General features: G+C 33.9%; 3 protein-coding genes across 3 annotated transcripts; all 3 read left to right on the top strand.

Moving 5' to 3' along the window:
• The first annotated feature begins 4,358 nt into the window (after window positions 1-4,358).
• Window positions 4,359-8,212, top strand: LOC105953988 (uncharacterized). Its single transcript, XM_012977661.2, has 2 exons — window positions 4,359-7,090; window positions 7,590-8,212. Exons 1-2 carry the CDS (start codon window positions 4,450-4,452, stop codon window positions 7,934-7,936), a joined length of 2,988 nt encoding a protein of 995 aa, XP_012833115.2. The 5' UTR covers window positions 4,359-4,449; the 3' UTR covers window positions 7,937-8,212.
• On the top strand, window positions 4,606-15,225 carry LOC148769767 (uncharacterized). Its single transcript, XM_088821004.1, has 5 exons — window positions 4,606-4,714; window positions 12,852-12,944; window positions 14,085-14,237; window positions 14,665-14,883; window positions 15,017-15,225. The coding sequence occupies exons 2-5, from the start codon at window positions 12,924-12,926 to the stop codon at window positions 15,131-15,133; spliced, it is 510 nt and encodes a 169-aa protein (XP_088677130.1). The 5' UTR covers window positions 4,606-4,714; window positions 12,852-12,923; the 3' UTR covers window positions 15,134-15,225.
• A 4,520-nt stretch (window positions 15,226-19,745) lies between these two features.
• LOC105953989 (putative LRR receptor-like serine/threonine-protein kinase At3g47570) lies at window positions 19,746-23,005 on the top strand. Its single transcript, XM_088821003.1, has 3 exons — window positions 19,746-20,062; window positions 21,558-22,447; window positions 22,546-23,005. Exons 1-3 carry the CDS (start codon window positions 19,761-19,763, stop codon window positions 22,884-22,886), a joined length of 1,533 nt encoding a protein of 510 aa, XP_088677129.1. The 5' UTR covers window positions 19,746-19,760; the 3' UTR covers window positions 22,887-23,005.

Below are 23,005 nucleotides of genomic sequence, written 5' to 3'. Positions count from 1 at the left end.
TTTTGATTTCCAATATGAGTAGTTTGATCCGATTAGGAGAGGTGGGCGAGTAGTTGACGATCCTTCTCGTTGAGTATTCATATCTGCACAAAATAAGAGTAGTTAGTTCCCAAAATCTCACTAGATGTATTTAGTGACAGGCTCTTGATGCCAATTGTTAGAATTATTTCGTGCAAATTAATTATAAATTTGTGTCCGATAAATCCCAGATTCAGTTTTAGCTACTGTTCTACTGTTTTACGAAGAGTTGCAACAGTTAATGGAACAGTAATAAAAAGACACAAATTTTAAAGTGGTTCGGATACAATTGTACCCTACATCCACGGGGACCTGCAAATGAAATTCACTAATTTTTAGTTTTACGAATACAGTAATAGGACTTAATCGAAAATGCAAAGACTCCCTCTTTGTCGACGCCGTTCTTGTATCCTACGCTGAATTGTCAATCTTCACTTTGCAGCACGTCCCTTTCCGCACGGTTGAAATTTCTTCAACGCTGAGTCCCTCAGTCGGCGGATCGACCTCCTCCCGAGATCTTCTGAGTTCTTCTCCCGAAGAACCGATCTTCTTTTCGCGTGAAAGAAGCAAATCGTTTGCTGTGTTTTTCTTCTCGAATAAGATCACAACTCAGGTGCAGCAACGCAAGAGCAGAAAAAGTTTTTCTCTCAAAATAAAAGGGACAGTCTGTAATGACGTTGATGCTCCCTTCTTATAATTCCTTAGTTGTATTGGTAGAGCCCTACAAAATTAGAGCCCATTAGGTTAGATAAATTCTTCACGTAAGGAACAAGGAATTATGACAACAAGGAAAGTCTTAGTCAAATAAATTCCTTGTTAATAAAACACTAAGGTAATTAAATAAATTAATGACAAAATAAGAGTTTAAAGAACTAAGGAAACTTCCCTAGTTTTTATACACGGTTTTCACACACGTGTTGAAAACCCGAAATTAGAATCCTCTCGGATTCTAACATATATATATATATATATATATATATATATATATATATATATATATATATATATATATATATATATATATATATATATATATATATATATATATATATATATATATATATATATATATATATATATATATGAGTTTATGTGATGCTTGTTTTTTGCTTGCCATTACGAATTAACCTTCAGATCAGTCTGTTTTACGATTGTGTCCCACACGAACTCTGCACGCAACACGACATATACGCATTTATATATATATATATATATATATATATACTTCAAGTCATGAATGAACTTGGATAACATAATTAAGCTTCTAAGCTAATCTTATTTTCAAACAACCAAAGATAGCAAAACCACTGCCTGTATTATACATCATTTTTTATTTTGGTCCTTCAACTTTTTCTGGCATGAAATTGGTCCTCAAATAATTGGTTTTTGACAATTTTCGTCCACCAATTAAAATTGCCGTTTGTTGGACGGAAAAGTCACGTGTGAGGCATGTGACAATGCACATTAACACCATCTTTTTACCTATACTTGTAATTTAACCCCTATTTTACTTTATTCTTACAATTTTGTCCACCATTTAAAATTGCCGTTTGTTTGGACGGAAAAATCACAAGTGAGGCACGTGACAATGCACATTAACCCCTTCCTTTTCCCTATATTGTTAATTGAACCCCAATACCACTTTATTCTTACAATTTCGTCCAAATAAAATTAAATTCCAGAAATGTACTAAAAATGTAAAATGACAAAAATACCATAGGAGGGTTCTAGGAATTAGTACATTATATTTTATACACAAATATTGTTTATTTCTTTATTTTAATTTTTTAATAGAAAACGCTCTACTTAATTTGATTTACAAAATTTATTAAAGAGTTTTTTGTTTTAATTTTATAAATACAATTTATTTCATTATTTGGAATTATTGATGTGTAAAAAATAATGAAATATATATTGTAATTTCATAAATATTTTTTTAGTCGTTTATACAATAAAATCGATTTTGCCTAATCTTATAAATTTTATTGTATTTTTATTATTCTTTAATAATTTTTAATAGTATTTCAATTTCAAATAAAAAATACAAAAAGAAAAAAAAAACCAATTAAAAATCACTTCAATTAAAAAAGAAAGTAACACAGATGTCTAGTTGATGACTCGGCGGTGGAGTTGAAAATGGCAGACGGGGCGGGGATGGGGCATTCGAAACAATTTTTTTGAGATTTGATTTATTTTTGGACGAGTTTATAATAATAAAGTTAAACTGGTGCCAAATAAAAAATATAGGTAAAACAGGGGGTAGACCGTAGAAGTGCATGATCACGTGACTTTTCCGTCGAAATTAAGAGCAATTTCAAACGGTGGATGAAAATTGCAAAAACACCTAATTATTTGAGGACCAATTTTGTGACAGAAAAAGTTGATGGACCAAAATAAAAAAGAAGTATATAATATAGGGACCAAAACTGTAATTATCCCAGCTGTCTCAAAAGGAAACAATTAATCAAGATATTCATTGTATACTGATCTACAGAGGCAGCCCGTTGACGCATTTCGTTGAACAGGTTAAGGGCGACTGAGTATTGTTTCATCCTGGAAACAACTTGCAATAGTTTGTTGAATTCAGTAACAGAAGGCTGTGGCCGCAGCCTCACCATTTTACGAATCAAGAAAAGAAGGGGTAACCAAAAATACCGTACCTTATTCATAAGAAGACGTAGCTATAAGTGAACCGAACTGAGATCCATTGAACAAAAGTATAAGATACAGATGAAAACACAACATTATTAACTCGATAAAATCCAAAGGGAAACCAAGACAACATAAGTCTTTTTCCAAAAAAAAAAAAAAGAAAAAAAAAACTCGCTCAATACGATTGTATGTCGGGAGATTAGATGCTATACCTGGTTATTTATACTGAGTGAATTTGAGCTGTAGATCTACACATATGTGATTATGTATAGATCTACGGCACACAGTGTAAATAATCAGGTGTGACATCTAACTCCCCATCGTATGACTTACTTATGTCCAATTTAATTGCCATAAATTTGATCGCTTTCTAGAATTTAATTTGATGTGTAGGTTAATTTCGTATGCTACCAAAACATTATTCGTAATTAGGCGTTTCGATCATGACAAAAGAGGATTGAGTGGTGGAGAGACAATAAAATTGAAGTTAAGGGAAGAGGGAAGTTTCCTATGGTTCAGGAAATCAAGAAATCAAGCACACATTTTATGACATTAAAATCGAGAATTAACTAATATTTTATATAGAACAAAAAAGGAAGACCGTCAGGTGTAGGGCATTTAGAAGGAGACATTTAAAGTCGTCGTCTGTATTGATCGATACGTTTTCGACACAATAAATGTAGCATTTGAGAACTCTAGCAAAATTCCAAGCAGCAAACATGTGGTGCATTTGGAGTATTCATGTATGCCCGGAAAAATTTTGTATCTGTGAGAGTTAAGTTTTGATTTTTAGTTAAATTAAACTTTTGGGCAAATCATAATATTTATTTGCATTTTTAACCTCCTATAGTTACAAGTTTTTGCAGATGATCTACTTGTGCTCGTAATATGAGCACATAACTCCTTTCTGGTTGATAGGGGTAGCTTCTGTTGGGTTTTCCGTCAAAATTAACTTGGCATGTCAAAGGTTAAAATACTATGTTTTGGTAAGCTTTTGGGCTTCCGTTTCCATTTTATTCCGGAGAAAGGTGTTTTGGGGGAGTAATTTAGAAATAAAATAAAGTTTGTTTGTGCTTTAAAAGGAGACCATTTATACTGTAACAAGTCAAATCATGTCTAAAAGGTGTTGGAAAAATGTATTTTGAATGAAGAATTTGAAAGATAAAGTGATTTTAGTTTGTATTTTAGTGAAGACAATTTTTACTGTAGCGGTCAAAACATGTTCGTTAGCGAGAGAAATATTTGAATTTTTTTTGGGGAAAGTTTTTGAAAATATTGTGGAAAGATAATTTTCATTTTGGGAAAAGTGTGAAAAGAATTAGAAATCCTTACCAAACAGATATATTTTGCAGAAGACCCCTGTGCTTACAGTTTCCCTTTAATTTTTGCAGATGACCCTCTTGAAGTTTAACACGCGCAATGACGTAAAAACTAACAGACACTACTGCTATCAACCACAAGGGGGCTATGTATCTATTACGATCATAATGGGGTTATCTGTAAAAAGCTTGTAACCAGAGGGATTAAGTGCTAATTAGCATTTTCTTCGTTATTGATTACGACGTCTCAGTCACAATCAATCAATTAAGCAAAGAAAAAACTTTGGCAAACAATCAATTTGTTGACTTGGTGGACACAATCAATCAATTAAGCAAAGAAAAAACTTTGGCAAACAATCAATTTGTTGACTTGGTGGACTTAGAATATTCATATACCCTGTTCATGCACTACCGCAAATATATATACATAACAAAAAGTTATGCATTAGTCTAAAAAACTATGGCAAGCCCACTTATAATTCTATCTTTCTTTATCCTTTCTTTTTCGGCACCATCCTATAGCAGTAACCAAACAGATATTACTTCCTTGTTAGCCTTGAAACAAGCTATACACTTTGATCCAAACGGAGCACTAAACACGTGGAATCGAACGACAAACTTTTGCAGGTGGAACGGAATCACATGCGGTCGTAAGCACCCGGACCGAGTCGTTGCCATAGACTTTGATTCTCAAGGCATGATGGGATCACTCTCACCTCATATAGGTAATCTCTCGTTCCTTAGAAGCATTAATCTCCGAGAAAATAGCTTCGATGGCCCCATCCCTCAAGAAATCGGGCTTTTGAGGCGACTTCAGTTTTTAAGATTTGACAATAACTCCTTCTCGGGAACAATTCCCGAAAATATTTCCATGTGTAAAAATCTAGTTTATCTTAACTTGATCGACAACAAACTCTCGGGAAACGTACCGCCACAACTTGGCTTTTTGTACAATCTTCAATCTCTCTATTTGTCGGCAAACACATTTTCGGGGCGTATCCCTCGATCCATTGGAAACTTAACATCTCTCAAACATCTTTCTTTGGCTGCTTGCGGCTTGAACGGAGAAATACCCGAATCGCTTGCTCGTCTTTCTAATCTAACGTTTCTTCAGTTAGGTGGAAATAACCTCACTGGCACTATACCACCCGGTCTCTTCAATATATCTACTATTTATCATTTTGGAGTCGATAGTAATAATCTTCACGGATCGATACCATCAACTATAGGCCGCACACTCCCTAATTTGAAGCTTCTAGGTTTGGCACAAAATCAATTTAGTGGGAGTATTCCAATTTCCCTAGCAAACGCTTCCTTACTTGAAGAGTTAGCGTTATCGTTAAACTCTTTCACCGGCCTAATGCCGAGGTGGTTCGGAAAGCTTTTACGGCTTACATATTTGTACGTCGGGGACACCTTGATCGAAGATGATATTAGTTCCATTTCGTCGTTGACGAATTGCACAAACCTACAAATTCTTGATCTAAGTGAGATTGCGTTGAGTGGTGCAATACCCGACAGCATCATCGGTAATCTCTCCGTCCACCTTGAGTTTTTAGCGCTTGCTAGGACTCAAGTGCATGGAAAGATTCCACCGGGTATCGGGAATCTTGATGGTCTAACTTACTTGAATCTGAGGGAAAACTATCTTGAAGGTCCTATTCCTTTGAGCATCGGGAGGCTTTTTAATTTGCAATTTCTCGACATGACAGGTAACGAATTGACTAGTGATATTCCATCCACATTCGGAAACTTAACTTTGTTAACCGAACTTTACTTGCAAGGAAATAACCTTTCTGGGGCTATTCCCAAGAGTATCGGTAATTGCGCCAACTTGCTAGAAATATATCTCTCCCGTAATAGTCTTAGCGGCTTCATACCTCGGGAGCTTATGAATCTTCCCTCAATTTCCGTTTCCTTGGATTTATCTAACAATGCGTTTACGGGTCCGATTCCAGATGAAGTTGGATCATTGCAAAACCTAGCATTCTTAGATTTCTCCAACAACAGATTGTCTGGAGTTATTCCAAACTCTTTAGGTATGTGCATTAGCTTGGAACAACTTCACTTGGAGGGAAATTTATTCGAAGGACAAATATCTCAAGGACTAAGTTCTTTGATGGGATTAAGAAATTTGGATCTTTCACGAAATAATTTGTCCGGGACAATCCCAAGTTTTCTCGGTACGCTACGTCTCCAACAATTGAATCTATCTTTCAATAGGTTGCAAGGAGAAGTGCCAACAACCGGAGTGTTTAAAAATAAGAGTGAAATTTTCCTACAAGGAAACGGAAAATTGTGCGGAGGAGTTCCCGAGTTAAACTTTCCTTCTTGTACCTCAAAGAAAAACTTATCAACTCCACTAAAAATCGCGATACCAATAGCAGGAGTTGCGTTATTAGCTACGTGCGTCGTCGTTATTCTTTACAAAAGAAAAACATCCAATAGAAGCCTCTCTTCTCCGCCATCATCCATTGGCGGAAAATTTCCGAGGCTTTCCTATTCGGATCTCTTAAAATCGACAAGTGGATTTTCCGAGAATAATTTGGTAGGTCGTGGGAGATTCGGATCGGTTTTCAAGGGTATTCTTGACGATGGCCTAATAGTTGTAGCTGTGAAAGTGCTCAATCTTGACATAAAAGGGGCATCTAAGAGCTTCACGGCGGAATGCAACGCGCTGAGAGGCATACGACACAGAAATCTCGTGAAAATGTTGAGTGTTTGCGAAAGCATAGACTTCCAAGGAAACGATTTCAAAGCGCTTGTTTACGAGTTTAAGGCGAATGGAAGTTTAGATAAATGGTTGGACTACAACGGCGATCATAAAGCACAAGAATCCGATGCGCGACTTAGAAATCTCGACGTGATCGAGAGGCTCAAAATTGCAATTGATGTTGCTCACGCGCTTGAATATCTCCATTGTGGTACGGATTCAACAATTGTTCATGGCGATTTGAAGCCGAGTAACATTCTTCTGGATGAGGATATGACGGCTTGCGTTGGTGATTTCGGTCTAGCCAAGATTATTTCAAGCATACTTCCACAAAATCAAAGCAGCAGCTCAATTGGGATCAAGGGTACCTTTGGTTATGTTCCACCAGGTATATATGACTTCATTAATTATATTTGATCTTCAATAAACATTAGGGCAAATTGCACGTCACCCCCTATAAATTTCTAATTTTTGCACTTTACCCCGTAAAAATTTAGAAATGTGAATGTCCTCCTTCAAAATATTATTCTTGTTGCTCATTGCGCCGATAGCAAAATTTCGAAAGATTATTCACTAGAATTGAGTGTTTTTGTTGCACGTTGCCCGTTTAAATGTTATTTTTGTTGTACCTTGTCCCTTCAAAAACATTATTTTTCTTCACGTTGACGACCCTTTAAAATATTATTGCTGTTGCATAATCCCCAGCAAAAATTGGCTTTTGGGGCAAAGTGCAACCAATATGATATTTTGAAATATACATTTTTTTAATTATTAGGGGGGAAAGTTCGAAAATGGAAAATTTATAGGGGGTGAAGTGCATTTTGTCCTAAACATTATTTCAACAAGTTCCATATAATTATTACATATCTCGAATCTATATATTGCAGAATATGGCACAAGTAACTCGGTCTCGACAAAAGGGGACGTATATAGCTACGGTATACTTGTCTTGGAGATATTCACGAATAAAAGACCAACAGATGATTCGTTTATGGATCATATCAATCTTCACAATTTCGTTGAAGCTGCATTGCCAGATCGTGTAATGGAAATTGTGGATCCTCACATTCGTATAGGGCCTCACCAAAACGATAACAATAAGTTCGAGGATTGCATGTGTTCTATTTTTAGCATTGGGTTGTCGTGTTCAAAGGAATTGCCGAGGGAGCGGAAGTCCATGGCAGATGTTGTTAATGAATTGCATAAGATTCAAAAAGAATTATGTCCAATTTGACGTTCCTTAACAATGTGGCTAGCTAAGAACAGAGTTGTTGGAAGTCTCTTTTCTTGTGGTTTTTTTTATGTATTGTTTCAATGAAAAAATGTTTATGATTTGTTGTTATTGTGATGTTTCATTCATTTATGGAGTTGAGTTAGAGAAAAAATTCGGGGAAAATACAAATTTCATCCCTCAAGTTTTCACCGATTTCACATTTGGTCTCTTTGTTCGCAAAAAACACATTTGGTCCCTCATGTTTCAATAATTTAACATTTTTGGTTATTTCCGTCAGTTTACCGCTAGTTCGTCAGTTAAGGCAATGACTGACACACACTTGATTCCGTTAGTACTATTAGAAAATTGACGGGAAGGACTAAAACTGTTGAATTTTAAAACATGAAGGACCAAATGTGATTTTTGTGAACCTAAGGGACTAAATGTGAAATGAGTGCAAACTTGAGGGATGAAACTGGACATCCAACATTTTTTTTTCCTTTTAACTTTTTTTTTTCTTTATGTCGGCGGCGCTCTGATTAATTAACTGACTAATCATTAGCTATTTTTTTCTTCTTTATAGATATTAGGGTAAATAGCATTAAACCGCCTAAACTTTTTAAGTTTCTGCGGATCACCACCTGAACAATTTTTTTTTGCACGAGTTCACCCGTACTTAATAAATTGTGCCACTTTGCCCATTTTTGCCCGTTTTCAGGTCAAAATGACCGGTTCTCATGCCATGTGCATTGCACATGACAAATCCAAGGCTATTGACGTCTTTTCCATTTTAAAAATGGAATAAATATTTTTTTTTTGGAAATGGAATAAAAGTAAAATAGAATAATTAAAAAAAAAAAAAAAAAAAAAATCTTCATCTTGTTCTATCATCTTGTTCCCAGCAGCGGAGGCCTGAATTTTGAGAACCCATGGCCCGAAAACTTCGAACAAACCACCTACATAAGTACTTTCCCGCCTTTGCAATTCCAAGGAAGGCCGCTGCTGCCGCGCGCACCGATCTCACCACCCACCGCCCACCGGTGCACACCTCCGCCGCGGCATGGGACGGCCTGAATTGTGAGAAGATCATCTAATCCTCCATTCGTTGGAAGAAGATCTAGTTGATTTGAAGGAAGAAATCGAGAGAAAATAGTGTTCATATAACCCAATTTCTGTAAATACGGATTTCTGAATCTGCTTCCTGGTGATTGCTTCGACAATTCGGATTTCTGAGATGGGTTTTGTCCGGAAAAAAAAGATTCTGCATCCTGATTATAAGGGACACCGCCAGGGCCGAGGCTGTTTTGCTTGGGTGGCGGACATTGTAGCCTGGAAGAGACAGCATCAAATTACAACCGGTAACAGAAATTATGAACTGCGTGAGTAACCACAATTGCATACATATAGACATTTGAAATATAACAAATATAACACCCAGTGATATAGGTTTGTAGTGATCCCGCAACAAATCGGTTAACAATTAGCATTTCAAAACAAATCTAGATTCAAGTTTCAACATTCATATTCTAAATAGCGAGACCCAGTCTACATCACACAAACCCCGACCTAAATCGAACATGAACACACCAAATTCGGCCTGAATTGTGGAATCGCGAAAAAAAAAAAAAAACAACGCTACCCAGTCGAAATCGCAAGCAATTCACATCAAATCGAGCTTGAATCACCCCAAAATTGCGATAGTCGTATGTATTGAACAAAATCGTGATTTGGTAAATAATGTTCGAATAGTTGTGGGATTTTTCTTGAAGAAATTGAAAAACATGAAACAGGGCAAAAAAAAAATCTGAATCGAGAGAAAATAGTTTATTTATTCCATTTTTAAAATGGAAAAGACGTTAATAGCCTTGGATTTGTCATGTGCAACGCACATGTCTTGAGAACCGGTCATTTTGACCTGAAAACGGGCAAAAATGGGCAAAGTGACAGAATTTATTAAGTACGGGTGAACTCATGCAAAAAAAAATTGTTCAGGTGGTGATCCGCAAAAACTTAAAATGTTTAGGTGGTTTAATGCTATTTACCCTAGATATTAAATGAACTAGCAAAATACAAACCGTATTATTTTGAATTGATAAAAAATCATGTATTATATACTAAAATGCATTAGTAAGATTCCTTCTATGATGTGTATTTTAGCAAAGCGTAAATGTTGTGTTATTTAGGAAAGAGGGGATAGTATGCTAAAAGAAATTGATTCGTCGGATTTTTTGCTAATAAACATATTATCGAAGAGTTTTTATCGCATTATTAACAGGAAAACTACCGGCCTGAGCTAAAGAAGTCGGCGGCAGCGAAGGCGGTCGGTGCGGCGGAAGTTGGTGGTGTGCTTTGGAGGTGTTAGGTCTTCACCATCTCCATCTTCTTCCGTTGTTTGTTTTTTAGTTTTTGTTTGGGTAAATTACACCTACACCTTTGATGTATGCTAAAATAACTTTAAGGTCCCTATGGTATCAATAATTACAAAATGACCCCCTGAAACATTATTAGAATCCCTAACGGAAGTGCATTGTATAAGTTATTCCATTAGGGTTCTATTTCTAGTAAGTGAAGGAGTAACCATATTTGAGTAGACACTCTACTTAATCACTCGAACTTGTTTCTTGGATTAACCTTGTTCGAAGTAAGTCCTTATATTTTTTGTCGCTTTGTTTAGCTATTTATACGGAGTAGAAACTTCATAAAAAACATCATTAATAAGAAATTAAGTAGTTCTACCTCATATTTATCTTCCACATGCTTGGGAAATTAATTATGCAGTATCGCGAAGCCATTCGCCTGATCGATATTTGGGGGGGATGATAGTATTAGGTTAATGGTTCAATTATAAGGCCAATATACCAGCCAACATCAATTAACAAGCTATAATCAACTTCATTAGTTATTTTTGTAACTAAATGTTAAGTTGGACATCAACAAATTGAGTTAGTAAAAGTTTCAACGAGATTTTAATTTGACAAATCAATTCCTTGATCATTGATGTAGTTTTAAGAGAATGGTATTTCTCCATATCAAGATGTCAATAAGATAGGGATAATTACACTTTTCGTCCCTATTGTTTACCACTTATTTGATTTTCGTCCCTTAACAAGATGAAGTTACATTATACGTCCCTAAACATGCCAATTTTTTGTTGTTTTAGTCCCTCCGTCGATTCGGCTGGTTAGTTTGGACGGAAAACGACACGTGGGTTGCACGTGATACACAAAAGTCATCCCCATCTTCTTTAATAAAGAGCCGGATATTGAATGTAAACAAAAGCTTCTCCAATTTTCTCTCGAAATCCCTACGCTCCTTTTCGAAATCCAATCATGCATAAAACTCTGTTGGTGATTCCAACCAACCACCAAACAACCAAACATAACCAAAAGAACTTTTTGCAACTTCATTCTAATCCAAGTCTCTAATTTCCTTTTTTTTTTCTTTCACTGGACCTCTTCTCATTTTCAGATTTGTCTTAGTTTTTTCATTTTTTCATTTCAGCTAGCAAATTCAGTTTCCAGTTTGTTGACTTTTCTCAGAAACTCGGGCTAACATTCTTCGATCTAGCACATATTTCAGGATCATACCCTTTGAATACACCGCAGTATGTAACTTTCTGCTAACCCAAAAGAAATGCAAACTGTGTGAAATAGTATAAGAAAAACAAACGACCAAAAAATGAAGATATATTAAAACTTACCTCGTAGTTTGGACACCCCACGATATCTTCTCCTCAGGTGCTCAAATTAGCCCATTTTGACGAAGAACCTTCGTATTTGAATCGCACACTTTCTTGTTGTGCTTTCAAGATTTGTATACGAGATTTATAAGGTAAATTGGTGAGGGATTTAGTGATTTCAAAAAGGGGTTCAGAGCTTTGAAGAGAAATTGGGAATTTTATGATATTGTTGTAAATATCCGGTTGTTCATTGAAGAAGAAGGTGACTTTTATGTATCATGTGCGACGCACGTGTTATTTTCCGTCCAAACTAACCAGCTAAATGGACGGAGGGACTAAAACAATAGAGAACTGGAATGTTTAGTGACGTATAATGTAACTTCATCTTGTTTAGGGACGGAAATCGAATAAGTAGTAAACTATAGGGACGGAAATTGTAATTATCCCCAATAAGATATATACTAAATTAAAATACATCAGTTAAAGTGAAACACTATAATTATTGGGTAAACCTTATTAATTAAAAATTTCTATTTCTAATTTTTTGCAATTTGAATTTATTACATTTTGTCATATTTATAATTGGTAGATTATCATTAATAGCTTACTTTTCCAGATAAAAGTCAAAATTAACATAATATGAATAACATAAGATTGTAATCTCGATAATTGACAACGTGAATCCTATTAATAAGAGTTGCTTTAAATCTCTTTAATATTAACTAAATATGATTAGAATTACAAAATATCTTCAATATTTCAACAATATATGATTTCTTATTCATTATCAGATTATATATTTAAGAGAAATAAAAATAAAATAAATAGTAAGAAGAAAATAATGAAAAAATACGTAATTGCTCAACTATTTCGCCTTTCTCTTTCCACCTGTACAAATACAAATATATGACACATTAAAAAAGCCCTTACACACACACACACACACACACACACACACACACACACACACACACACACACATATATATATATATATATATATATATATATATATATATATATATACACACACACACGCACATATATGTATGTATACATAATATATTTACAATAACTTTCTTTTCCAAATTTTCACAAACAAAAGAAATAATTTGTTCAACTTCAGTTCTAAATCGACACCAAAATTTTGAAATGGAAGATGTATGAATTATCAAATTTTTTTTTGACCTCTATTTTCCTATCATTTTCTTTTTAGAATGACATGAAAAAAATATATATGATTGAATCTTTGTTGCAGATCTCATCGAGTGTGCCTTCAAGTGATTTTGATGCGGTGATCTCTCCTGAGCCCGTTTCTTATTGGTTTCCGATGGCAGTGGTGGAGCCAAAGGTAACCGATCTTATTGAGTTCCATCGAATTTTCTTCTCTAACTTATGTTTTTCTATTTTACTTTTAGAATTCTCTAAAATTCTTTATTTAATTGTTAAATATAATTTTCGGGGATCTGACTGTTTTGTTTGTTCAAGTTGAGGAGAATGATTCTTTGAAAATTAAAGAAGTGTGATTAGCCTATATATAACTTCAAATGTTGAAAGATTGCATTTTTATTCAAAAGTTTTATGGCGCGAAATGTCGTAGTAATGTGTTGAGTCAAATAGTCGATGTCGTGCAAAAATGGACAGTGTCATGATATAAAAAAATGATACATCTATTTCGATCCAAATTTTCAAATCTATCAATGTAATTTTGTGTGAAAATTATTCTATATTTATGAGAATGTTTTGATGGGAAATAATTGTGATTAGCATTCAATAACCTTCATGATGAGTTGATCGTAGATCTACAAAATCATTATAAATTTTATGGCGCGAAATGCATGAAATAGTTTACGTGAAAATAGACATGACAGTATGATCTACAACTTATAATATATTTGTTATAATAGATATAAAAGGATATATTTATGCTAAAGTTAGAATTTGAAAATTCTTCCGTTTCGTTGATTTAAGCGCCACTTGACTTTACAATATATATGCAAGACTACAATTAAATTTTCTTTTTTCCTAAAGAAAAATTAAATCCAACATATAAAATAAAATCAATAAAAGTGTGAATAATTTAGAAGGAGGCACCATCTCTTTTAGGCAATAATGAAGACCACATTTATTTTTTCATCTTTATGTTCAATTTCACAATGTATTTGAATGCATGATAACAATGATAACAGTGACTACCAGTAATAATCAATATAAATAAGAGATTTTTATATTTAATGTTCTATTTTGTGAAATTCGTATATTTTTTCTACTACATGTGTAATTACCTTTCTTTTCTTTGGTTTAAACTTCAATGATTTTTTTATTAATTTGGAAAACTTCATTCAAGTTTCGAGCTATGTATGTGCTAATAGTTCGTAAACAACATTAAAGATTTTTTTTCAAATATTCTTATATATAAGTATTTATTTTCCTAGCTACTTTTTTATGTAATATTCTGGAAATAATTCAACATCAAATAATGTTACGTTAGGAGCAAGCTGAGTTACCCAACCCAATGAATTCAATAGAAAGGAAAGAAAGAAGTCTATCAACATCTATTGTTGAAAAGACTTGGAGGGCTTCGTTTAAGATCCTCCAGTGCCATGGCGTTCTCAACACCTATATATTGGAGATGCATCACGAGGTATGTCTATTGCAAAACTAATAATACAAGTTGTTTATTTTAATAATCCTGTCGTGATTAATAAATACATATGTATATATTATATATAGAGACACACACACGTGTGTGTGTGTGTGTGTTTTTGAGGCCTTAAAAATGAAGTACTATGGAATGGTCTATTTTGTTCTTTAAGTTTATATATATTCCTTGGTTAAAGAAAAATATTGAGTCTAATTTCAATTTTCTAAATTAGATAACTAATTCTTAGATATTTTTCCAAAGTCACAATCCAACTTCCATAAATTTTTCATCATTTGTTTACGTGCAAGTAAGGTAATTTTTTTCGAAACGTAATGGTTATAAATAAGTGGTTTCCATATATGTACAGTACATAATTGATAATTAAAGTTATACCCTTACAATATATTTTCTAAAAATTATATTACAGACCGAGAGTGCCAACAGTTCTGCATATCAGTTGGTTGTGCGTGAAAAGGAGGTGCAAGTGAAGGTTCTTTCTGATACAAAGGACATTACTATTTCCGCCAATGTGCACATTGTGAATCCTCTTCACGTTCGACCACGAAGTCAACTATTTTTGCGGGAGCGGTTAGGGAGATGGACTGTGGAACAAAGAAAACATAATAATTCAGAGAGAAGAGATAAGGTATTATACTTAGTTATTTTTCATTACTTGTTATATTTTAATGGGCATTGCTTTTGTTATTTCATAGCGCAATATTTTCTTACATAATTATATCATTTTGAATAAACTCATAAAAAAATATTTTATATTTCAGTTCTACGTCCATGAAAATGTCTCCAAGAAGTTCAGATCTCTACAAGAGGTTGCGACGTTCATATTATACAACTGCTACAGAGAGGACTTAAAGAACGCTCCAAATGTAGAAATATAGTAAATTCAAGTGGTACATTGTTGTATTTTTCATTATTTTTTCTATCCTATTTTTACCTAGACATATCTATTGAAACAAATTGACAATAATTGTTAAACAGTTCTCATGAATTGACAATCAGATTTATTTTAGGACCAAATACATGATTTTACCGAATCTTTTGTATTGGATTTTTTGTATGCTAGCTTACGGATCTTTATTGTTCTCATTTGAATAACAAAAATAAAATCTAAGATCAATATAAACCTCATTTCTTTAGAATAAAAATAAATCATGGAATTATTTTTTAAATAAAATGTTTCAGATTTTTTATAATCTTTAAAAGTTTATTTTCATTTCATTCATCTGAAATTTTACAAAAGTAAAAAAATTGCAATTTAATATTTCTGTTTTGAAATGTTAACTTATTTGATCCCACGTTAATTCTTTGATTATTGATGTTTTCTTTTCTTAAATATTATCTCTCTACTAATTTTATAATGTTTTTGACAAGGGGACTAAAAAGGAAAAAAAAAATAAAGAAAAAGGATTAATTTAAGAGTAAATAGCACTTAACCCCCTGTGGTTACAAGTTTTTACAGACGACCCCCTTATGTTTTTAATATCATCACATAACCCTCTTGTGATTGATAAGGTAGCTTCCGTTAGTTTTTCCGTCAAACTTAACCGCCAGTGTCAAACGTCAAATTAATATTTTTGCAGATAACCCCCTTGTACTTTCATTTTCCCTTTCATTTTTGCAGATAACCCCCTTGAAGTTTGATGCAAAAACTAACGAAAGCTATCCCATAAACCAGAAGGGGTTTATTTGCAGATATTACGAGCACGAAGGGGTTATCTGCAAAAGTTTGTAACCACAAGGGGTTAAATGTTATTTACCCTTAATTTAAATTGTTCTTTTTTTCTTTTTTGGGCAAATTACCTAAACCCCCCTGAGGTAAGCCTAAATAACGAAAATCCCCCCCACGTTCTCGTAATTACGAAAACCCCCCTTAACTAACGGTTGACCGAATTTTTTTAACAAAAAACGTGAAATGTCTATTATATCCTTCTGTTAAATATGTGAAAATAAAAGAAAAATGCACTGCAAGGTGGTAAAAATTACACTATAAATAGCATTTCAATATCTCTGAATTAGGAGCAGGTGCACTCAAAACAATTGGGTGTGCCTTGGCCATGCGTAAAAGTCAAACCCATCAACAATCTCTTCAAATAATTCCTCTCTTCAGCTTATTCCTCTTCTAATTCTCGATTGATACTACCAGGGTTCTTTTTTTTTTTTTTTTTTTTTTTTTTCTTTTTTCCTGTTATTTCAAATCTAGTAACTGATTCAGGATTTCTTTTTTTTTTTTTTGAGTAAATTCAAAAAAAAAAAAAAAAAAAAAAAGAGCTTCGATTCTTAGAATGCATAGAAGCTTTTCTGAAGATGTAATTTTCACCCTACATTTATCAATTGTGGGATTACAATCAGTTATTCCGTTTAATATACATTCAATTTTTTTTTTATTTTTTTTTTGGTTTTGTTACTATATTACCCTGAGTAGTTTATATATTTTAATTGATTTTATTTATCCAGAGGAGTATTCATACAGATTTATGCTTTTAGCTTGAATGATGGTTGTATTTTTCGTATTGTAAAATATTTAATTTTATATATAAAAAATAATTAAATTTTGAAATCTCATCCATTGATTTTTTTAATCCAATAAATATACATTGTACATTTATAATGATTGATTATATTTGAGTTTAATTTAAGAAAAATAAGTATTTTGCAGACACTTATATATTTCAAATAAAATGTTTACAATTACCCCCCTAAGGGTAATTTCGTGTGCAGGGGCAAAATTGGTATTATCGGAGGAATATTCGGGAGAATCAAAAAGATTCTATCGAGTTTAACATCGTTAGAGCAATTTGTAAGATGTCTGCATACCTCAGGGGGTTTTTCGTAATCACAAGAACGTGGGGGGAATTTCCGTTATTCAGACTTACCTCAGGGGGTTTTGGTAATTTGCCCTTCTTTTTTTGAGAGTCACAAGACCAGCATATTTTATGGGAAAACGAAGTGGGAAAGATTGAAAGCCTAAGTCAAATAAATGGTCTTTACTCATTAAGATATGTCACACACAATCAACCAAGTGTTGAAAAAAATAAGGCAAAATTCCAAAACACTTTGTTGTTATTTATTAACGCGTAGACAATATGCCAAAATATAAATTAAGTCAACCATCGTCTTTTCTTTGTTGGTCTTCTCAAGCAATAACAAAACCGATTTACTTTCATTGGTGGTCTTTTCCTTTTAACTGTAAAAGAGAATAGAAAAATTACAGTTTCCATCACTCAAGTTTGCATTAATTTCACATTTGGTCACTCACTCATGTTAAAAAAACACATTTGGTCCCTCATGTTTGAAAATTTTAATATTTTTAGTTATTTCCGTCAATTTACTGTTAGTCCGTCAGATAAAGAAGTGACGGGCATACACATGATTCCATTAGTACTAATGGAAAATTGACGAAAATGACTCAAACTGTTAAATTTTGGAAACATTAGGGACCAAATGTATTTTCTGTGAACATGAGGGATCAAATGTATAATTACTGCAAACTTGATGCGAAAATTGTAATTTTCCCGTAAAAGAACATATATATTACTCCAACATTGTATTAATTACTCCCTCTATGCTATAATATTTGTCTCTTTTGAGAATTTTTTTGTTCCATATTATCTGTCAGCTTACAATTTCAATGCTGCATTAATTACTAATTTTTGAATTTTACCCTTATTAACTCTGTAGCACTCTTCCTGCATTAATTAACAAACAAGGGTATTTTGGTCCATCAATATCTATTTTCCCGAAATCAAGACATATTTATTGAGATCCTTAAGATTTGTGCCAAGGTAAAAAATGACACATATTTACGAACGGAGAGAGTATATAATTTTTCATCTGAAAAATACAGTTTATAACCCTCAAGTTTCCATCGATTTTCCATTTGGTCCTCACATTCACAAAAAAAAACATTTAGTCCCTCATATTTAAAAATAAAACACTTTTAATCCTTTACGTCAATTTCTATCAGCACTGATGGGATCAAGCGTGTGTTCATCACTGCCATACTTAACGGATTAACGGTAAAATTAATCATTATATTGTAATGGTCAAAATTGTGTTGTAATGATCAAGCGTATGTTCATCACTGCATTACATTACAAAGTATTGAAATTTGAAACCATTGTGTTGTAATAACGGTCAAAATTAATCAACGTTTTTCATTTATTTGCAGCGACGACTTGAAAATATAAAGCAGTCTACAAATGGTGAAATAGTAAGAGTTTAGTTATACTTTATAATAATGGTTCATGTAATTTGAAAAGTATAAGGGGATGTTTGGTTATGTTTCCAAAAGGAATTTCTAGTTTTCAAAATTTCTGATGGAAAAAGTAGTTTATTGGTTTTTGTGTAGAAAATGAGAATATGTTTGGATGAATGAGTATGTTTCGTTTTATGTAGGTATAGAAATGAGAATATGTTTGGTTGTGGTGAATTTTATCTACGAAAGTACGTGAAAAAGTAGAATATAATGATTGAGGATGATGATAGTGATGATGATTATTATTATTATTATAATTATTATTTTTTTTATTATTATAATTATTATTGTTTATATTCTTATATTATTATAAGTATTATTATTTTATTATTTATTGTATTATTATTACTATTACCATTATTATTATTATTACTTCTACAATGAATATTATTTTTAATAACAATATTATTATTATTATTATTATTATTATTATTATTATTATTATTATTATTATTATTTGCACCAAATAATAATAATAATAATAACAACAATAATAATAATTATTATTAGAAGAAGAAGAAGAAGAAAGAGAAATTGGGAGGAGAGAGAGTGTAGATATTAATGAGGAGAGAGAAATTTGAGGAGAGAGAGTGTAAATATTAATGAGTGATGGATAGAAGGAGAGAGATATGAGTTGGTGGAATAAAATATATAGATTGGTTAGTAGGTTTGAGTATGTTTGAAAATTGAAAAAAGTATGAATAGTGAATTTCCAATAGAAATTTGAGAATGAAAAATGGGATTTTCTGGATAAAATTATCAAACAAACATGATCTCGGTTTTATGAATAGTATAAAACTGGAAATCCATTTTGGAAATAGAAACAAACATCCCCTAAGATTGCAAAATACCTTTAAAAGATGGGTAACTAAAAACAAATAAAAAACTATAATTGGGTTCGAGCTCGAACTCGAAGAATCCAAACTTTAGTTCGGGCTTTTGTCGAGCCAACTTGTCGAGTTTGCCGGCCTGCACAACTCGTTTGCCACAACAAGTCGGTAAGTCAACAATTCCACCAAGGAGTCTTAGCCAAGAGAAAATAATCTCAAAACAAAGACAAATATCACATCATACAACTAATGACCAGTCAACAATTTCGGCTTCATTTCAACACTTATCTGTCATGAAAATGACATGTCATGAAAAAAAAAAAAAATCAATTTTCAAATTTCAACTCTTAGGGGAATTTCCGTACCATCAATAAAATATTAATATATATAAGTTAGACAATTAATCAACAAACTTGAAAGATGTATCAATCCAAAAACATATACTATGAAAAATTCCATTATAATTCTTTCTTTTTTCATCTTCTCTTATTCATCCATACTAACTCCAACAAAATGCTCAACAAACCAAACAGATTTACTTTCATTGTTGGCCTTGAAAGAAGCCATAAATGCCGATCCAAACGGCGCTCTAAACTCGTGGAATCGAACGACAAACTTCTGCACGTGGAACGGAATCGTATGCGGTCAAAAGCATGCGAATCGAGTCGTCGCAATAAACTTGAATTCTCAAGGCTTGATGGGATCACTCTCACCTCATATAGGTAACCTCTCATTCCTTAGGGAAATCAATCTCCAAAACAATAGTTTCAGCGGCCGAATTCCTCGAGAATTCGGCCTTTTAAAACGACTCGAGTTTATAGAATTTAGCAACAACTCTTTCAATGGAAGAATAATGCCCGAAAATATTACCCAGTGGAAAAATCTAGTTTACATTAACTTGATCGACAACAATCTCTCCGGGCCCATACCTCCTGAGCTTCGTTTTTTGGAGAAACTAGAAGCTCTAGGCTTGGGTGAGAATAAAATTTCCGGGCCTATCCCACAATATATTGGAAACTTAACATCTCTCGTACGACTTTCTTTAAGGTCTTGCGATTTCAGCGGAGAAATTCCGGAATCCCTTTCCCAACTTGTGAGACTAAGACTTCTTAATTTGGGTGACAATAATCTCACAGGCACCATTCCTTTAGGTTTGTTCAATATATCTACTATGGAAAATATTGGACTTGATTTTAATAATCTTCATGGAATTATTCCCTCTAATATAGGCTTAACTCTCCCTAATCTAAGGTTACTAAGTCTAGGGAAGAATCTATTTAGTGGGAGGGTTCCGATTTCAATATCGAACGCTACTTCACTCGAAGCAATCGTGTTATCGTACAACGATTTTAGTGGGCCAATGCCGAATCTTGGAGGTCTTTCGCGGCTCAATTCATTATTCGCCGCGAATACCTCGATTGAAGATGATATCGGTTTCATTTCATCACTCACTAACTGCACCCAACTACGAGTTCTTGATCTGACGAATAACCCATTAATTAGTGGTACAATCCCAGAAAGCGTCGGAAATCTCTCTGTTAGCCTTTCTTATTTAGGGATTAGAGGTACTCAAGTACGTGGAAAAATTCCGTCGGGTATCGGAAACCTTGTCGGCCTCACTTCCTTGGATCTTTCGAGCAATTCTCTCGAGGGTTCGATTCCTTCGAGCATCGGAAAACTTATCAATCTGAATATTCTAAACTTGGCGGAAAATAGATTTACGGGTGAGTTACCGTCTTTATTCGGAAACTTGAGTTTGATTACTAAATTATATTTAACGAGAAACAACTTTTCTAGTGCTATTCCTAAGAGTCTCGGTAACTGCACAAACATGCTAGAGTTAGATCTTTCAAGAAACAACTTCAACGGCACCGTACCTCGAGAGATTCTTATTTCCACCATTTCTATTTCATTGAATCTATCTTACAATGCACTCACGGGTCCGATTCCGGTTGAAGTTGGATCTTTGACATCCGTGGCAAACTTGGATTTCTCCAACAATAGATTGTCGGGACTTATTCCCGACAATTTAGGATAGTGCGTTAGCTTGGAACAACTTCACCTCGAGGGCAATTTACTTGAAGGACACATACCTCAAGGCCTAAGTTCTTTGATGGGCTTAACAAATTTGGATCTTTCACAAAATAATTTGTCCGGGACAATCCCGAGTTTCCTTGATTTGCTACAACTCCAACAATTGAATTTATCTTTCAATAGCTTCCAAGGACAAGTGCCGACGACCGGAGTGTTTAAAAATAAGACTGCAATTTCCCTGCAAGGGAACAATGAATTGTGTGGAGGAATTCTTGAGTTGGACCTTCGTCCTTGCACTTCATCATCGGTTTCCACGATGAAGAAAATCTTACCCACTCTCGTAAAAATCGTGATCCCAATAGCTGGAGTTGCAGCACTACTGTGCCTCATCGTTTTTCTCTACAAGAGAAGAACAACGAAAAAAAATACATCTTCTCCACCATCGTTGAATGGAATTCCTTTCTTGAGGCTTTCATATGCCGATCTACTTAAAGCAACGGGAGGATTCGCCGAAACTAGCCTAGTCGGTGTTGGAAGTTTTGGATCTGTCTACAAAGGCATTCTCGACGACGGGATGAAAACTATCGCCGTTAAAGTGCTAAATCTTGTCGTGCGAGGGGCATCTAAGAGCTTCATGGCGGAGTGCAATGCGCTAAGAGACATAAGACACAGAAATCTCGCGAAAATATTGAGTGTTTGTGAAAGCATAGACTTCCAAGGAAACGACTTCAAAGCGATCGTCTACGAGTTCAAAACTAACGGGAGTTTAGATAAATGGTTGTACTACAACCGTGAACAAGAACAAGAATCGGACGCACAGCTTAGAAACCTGGACATGGTTGAGAGGCTCAACATTGCCTTCGATGTTGCTCAAGCGCTCGAATATCTCCATTCGGGTACAGAGTCAACAATTGTTCACGGCGATCTGAAGCCGAGTAATGTTCTTTTGGATCAAGATATGGTGGCTTGTGTCGGTGATTTCGGTCTAGCCAAAATTATTTCAAGCATACTTCCAACACAAGAAAGCAGTAACACAATCGGAATCAAGGGTACCTTCGGTTACGTTCCACCAGGTATATATGACTTCATTATTAATTGTTTCTCATCTTCAATAAACTCTGTTTCTACAAGCTTTATATCGAATAATTAATTATCTTGAATCTACGTGCAGAGTATGGCATGAGTAACTCGATCTCGACTAAAGGGGATGTGTATAGCTACGGTATTCTTGTTTTGGAGATGTTCACGAATAAAAGACCAACCGATGATTCGTTTAACGAACATGTCAATCTCCACAATTTCGTTAATGCGGCGTTTCCTGATCGTATAATGGAAATTGTGGATCCTCACATTGGAAAAGGCTCGCACGAGAATAATAGTAAGATCGAGAAATGTGTGTCTTCTATTATGAGAATCGGGTTGTCGTGTTCGAAAGAATTGCCGAGCGATAGGATGTCCATGAAAGATGTTGTTAAGGAATTGCATAAGATTAAAAAAGAACTATCTAGCTAGTCGAAGAACAGAGCTGGGATTCCTTTTTCTTGTGTTTTTTTTTTTTTAATTATTACTTCATATTGTAAAAGTTTCAAGTTTGATTATAAAATTTGTAATTTAATTTCTTTGAGTTTCAA

This window comes from Erythranthe guttata, chromosome 7 (assembly GCF_056151865.1).
Source record: "Erythranthe guttata isolate IM_541 chromosome 7, IM_541, whole genome shotgun sequence".
Taxonomy (NCBI): Eukaryota; Viridiplantae; Streptophyta; class Magnoliopsida; order Lamiales; family Phrymaceae; genus Erythranthe; species Erythranthe guttata.
Note: the sequence above shows the minus strand (reverse complement) of the source record. Positions and strands in the feature narration are given on the sequence as shown.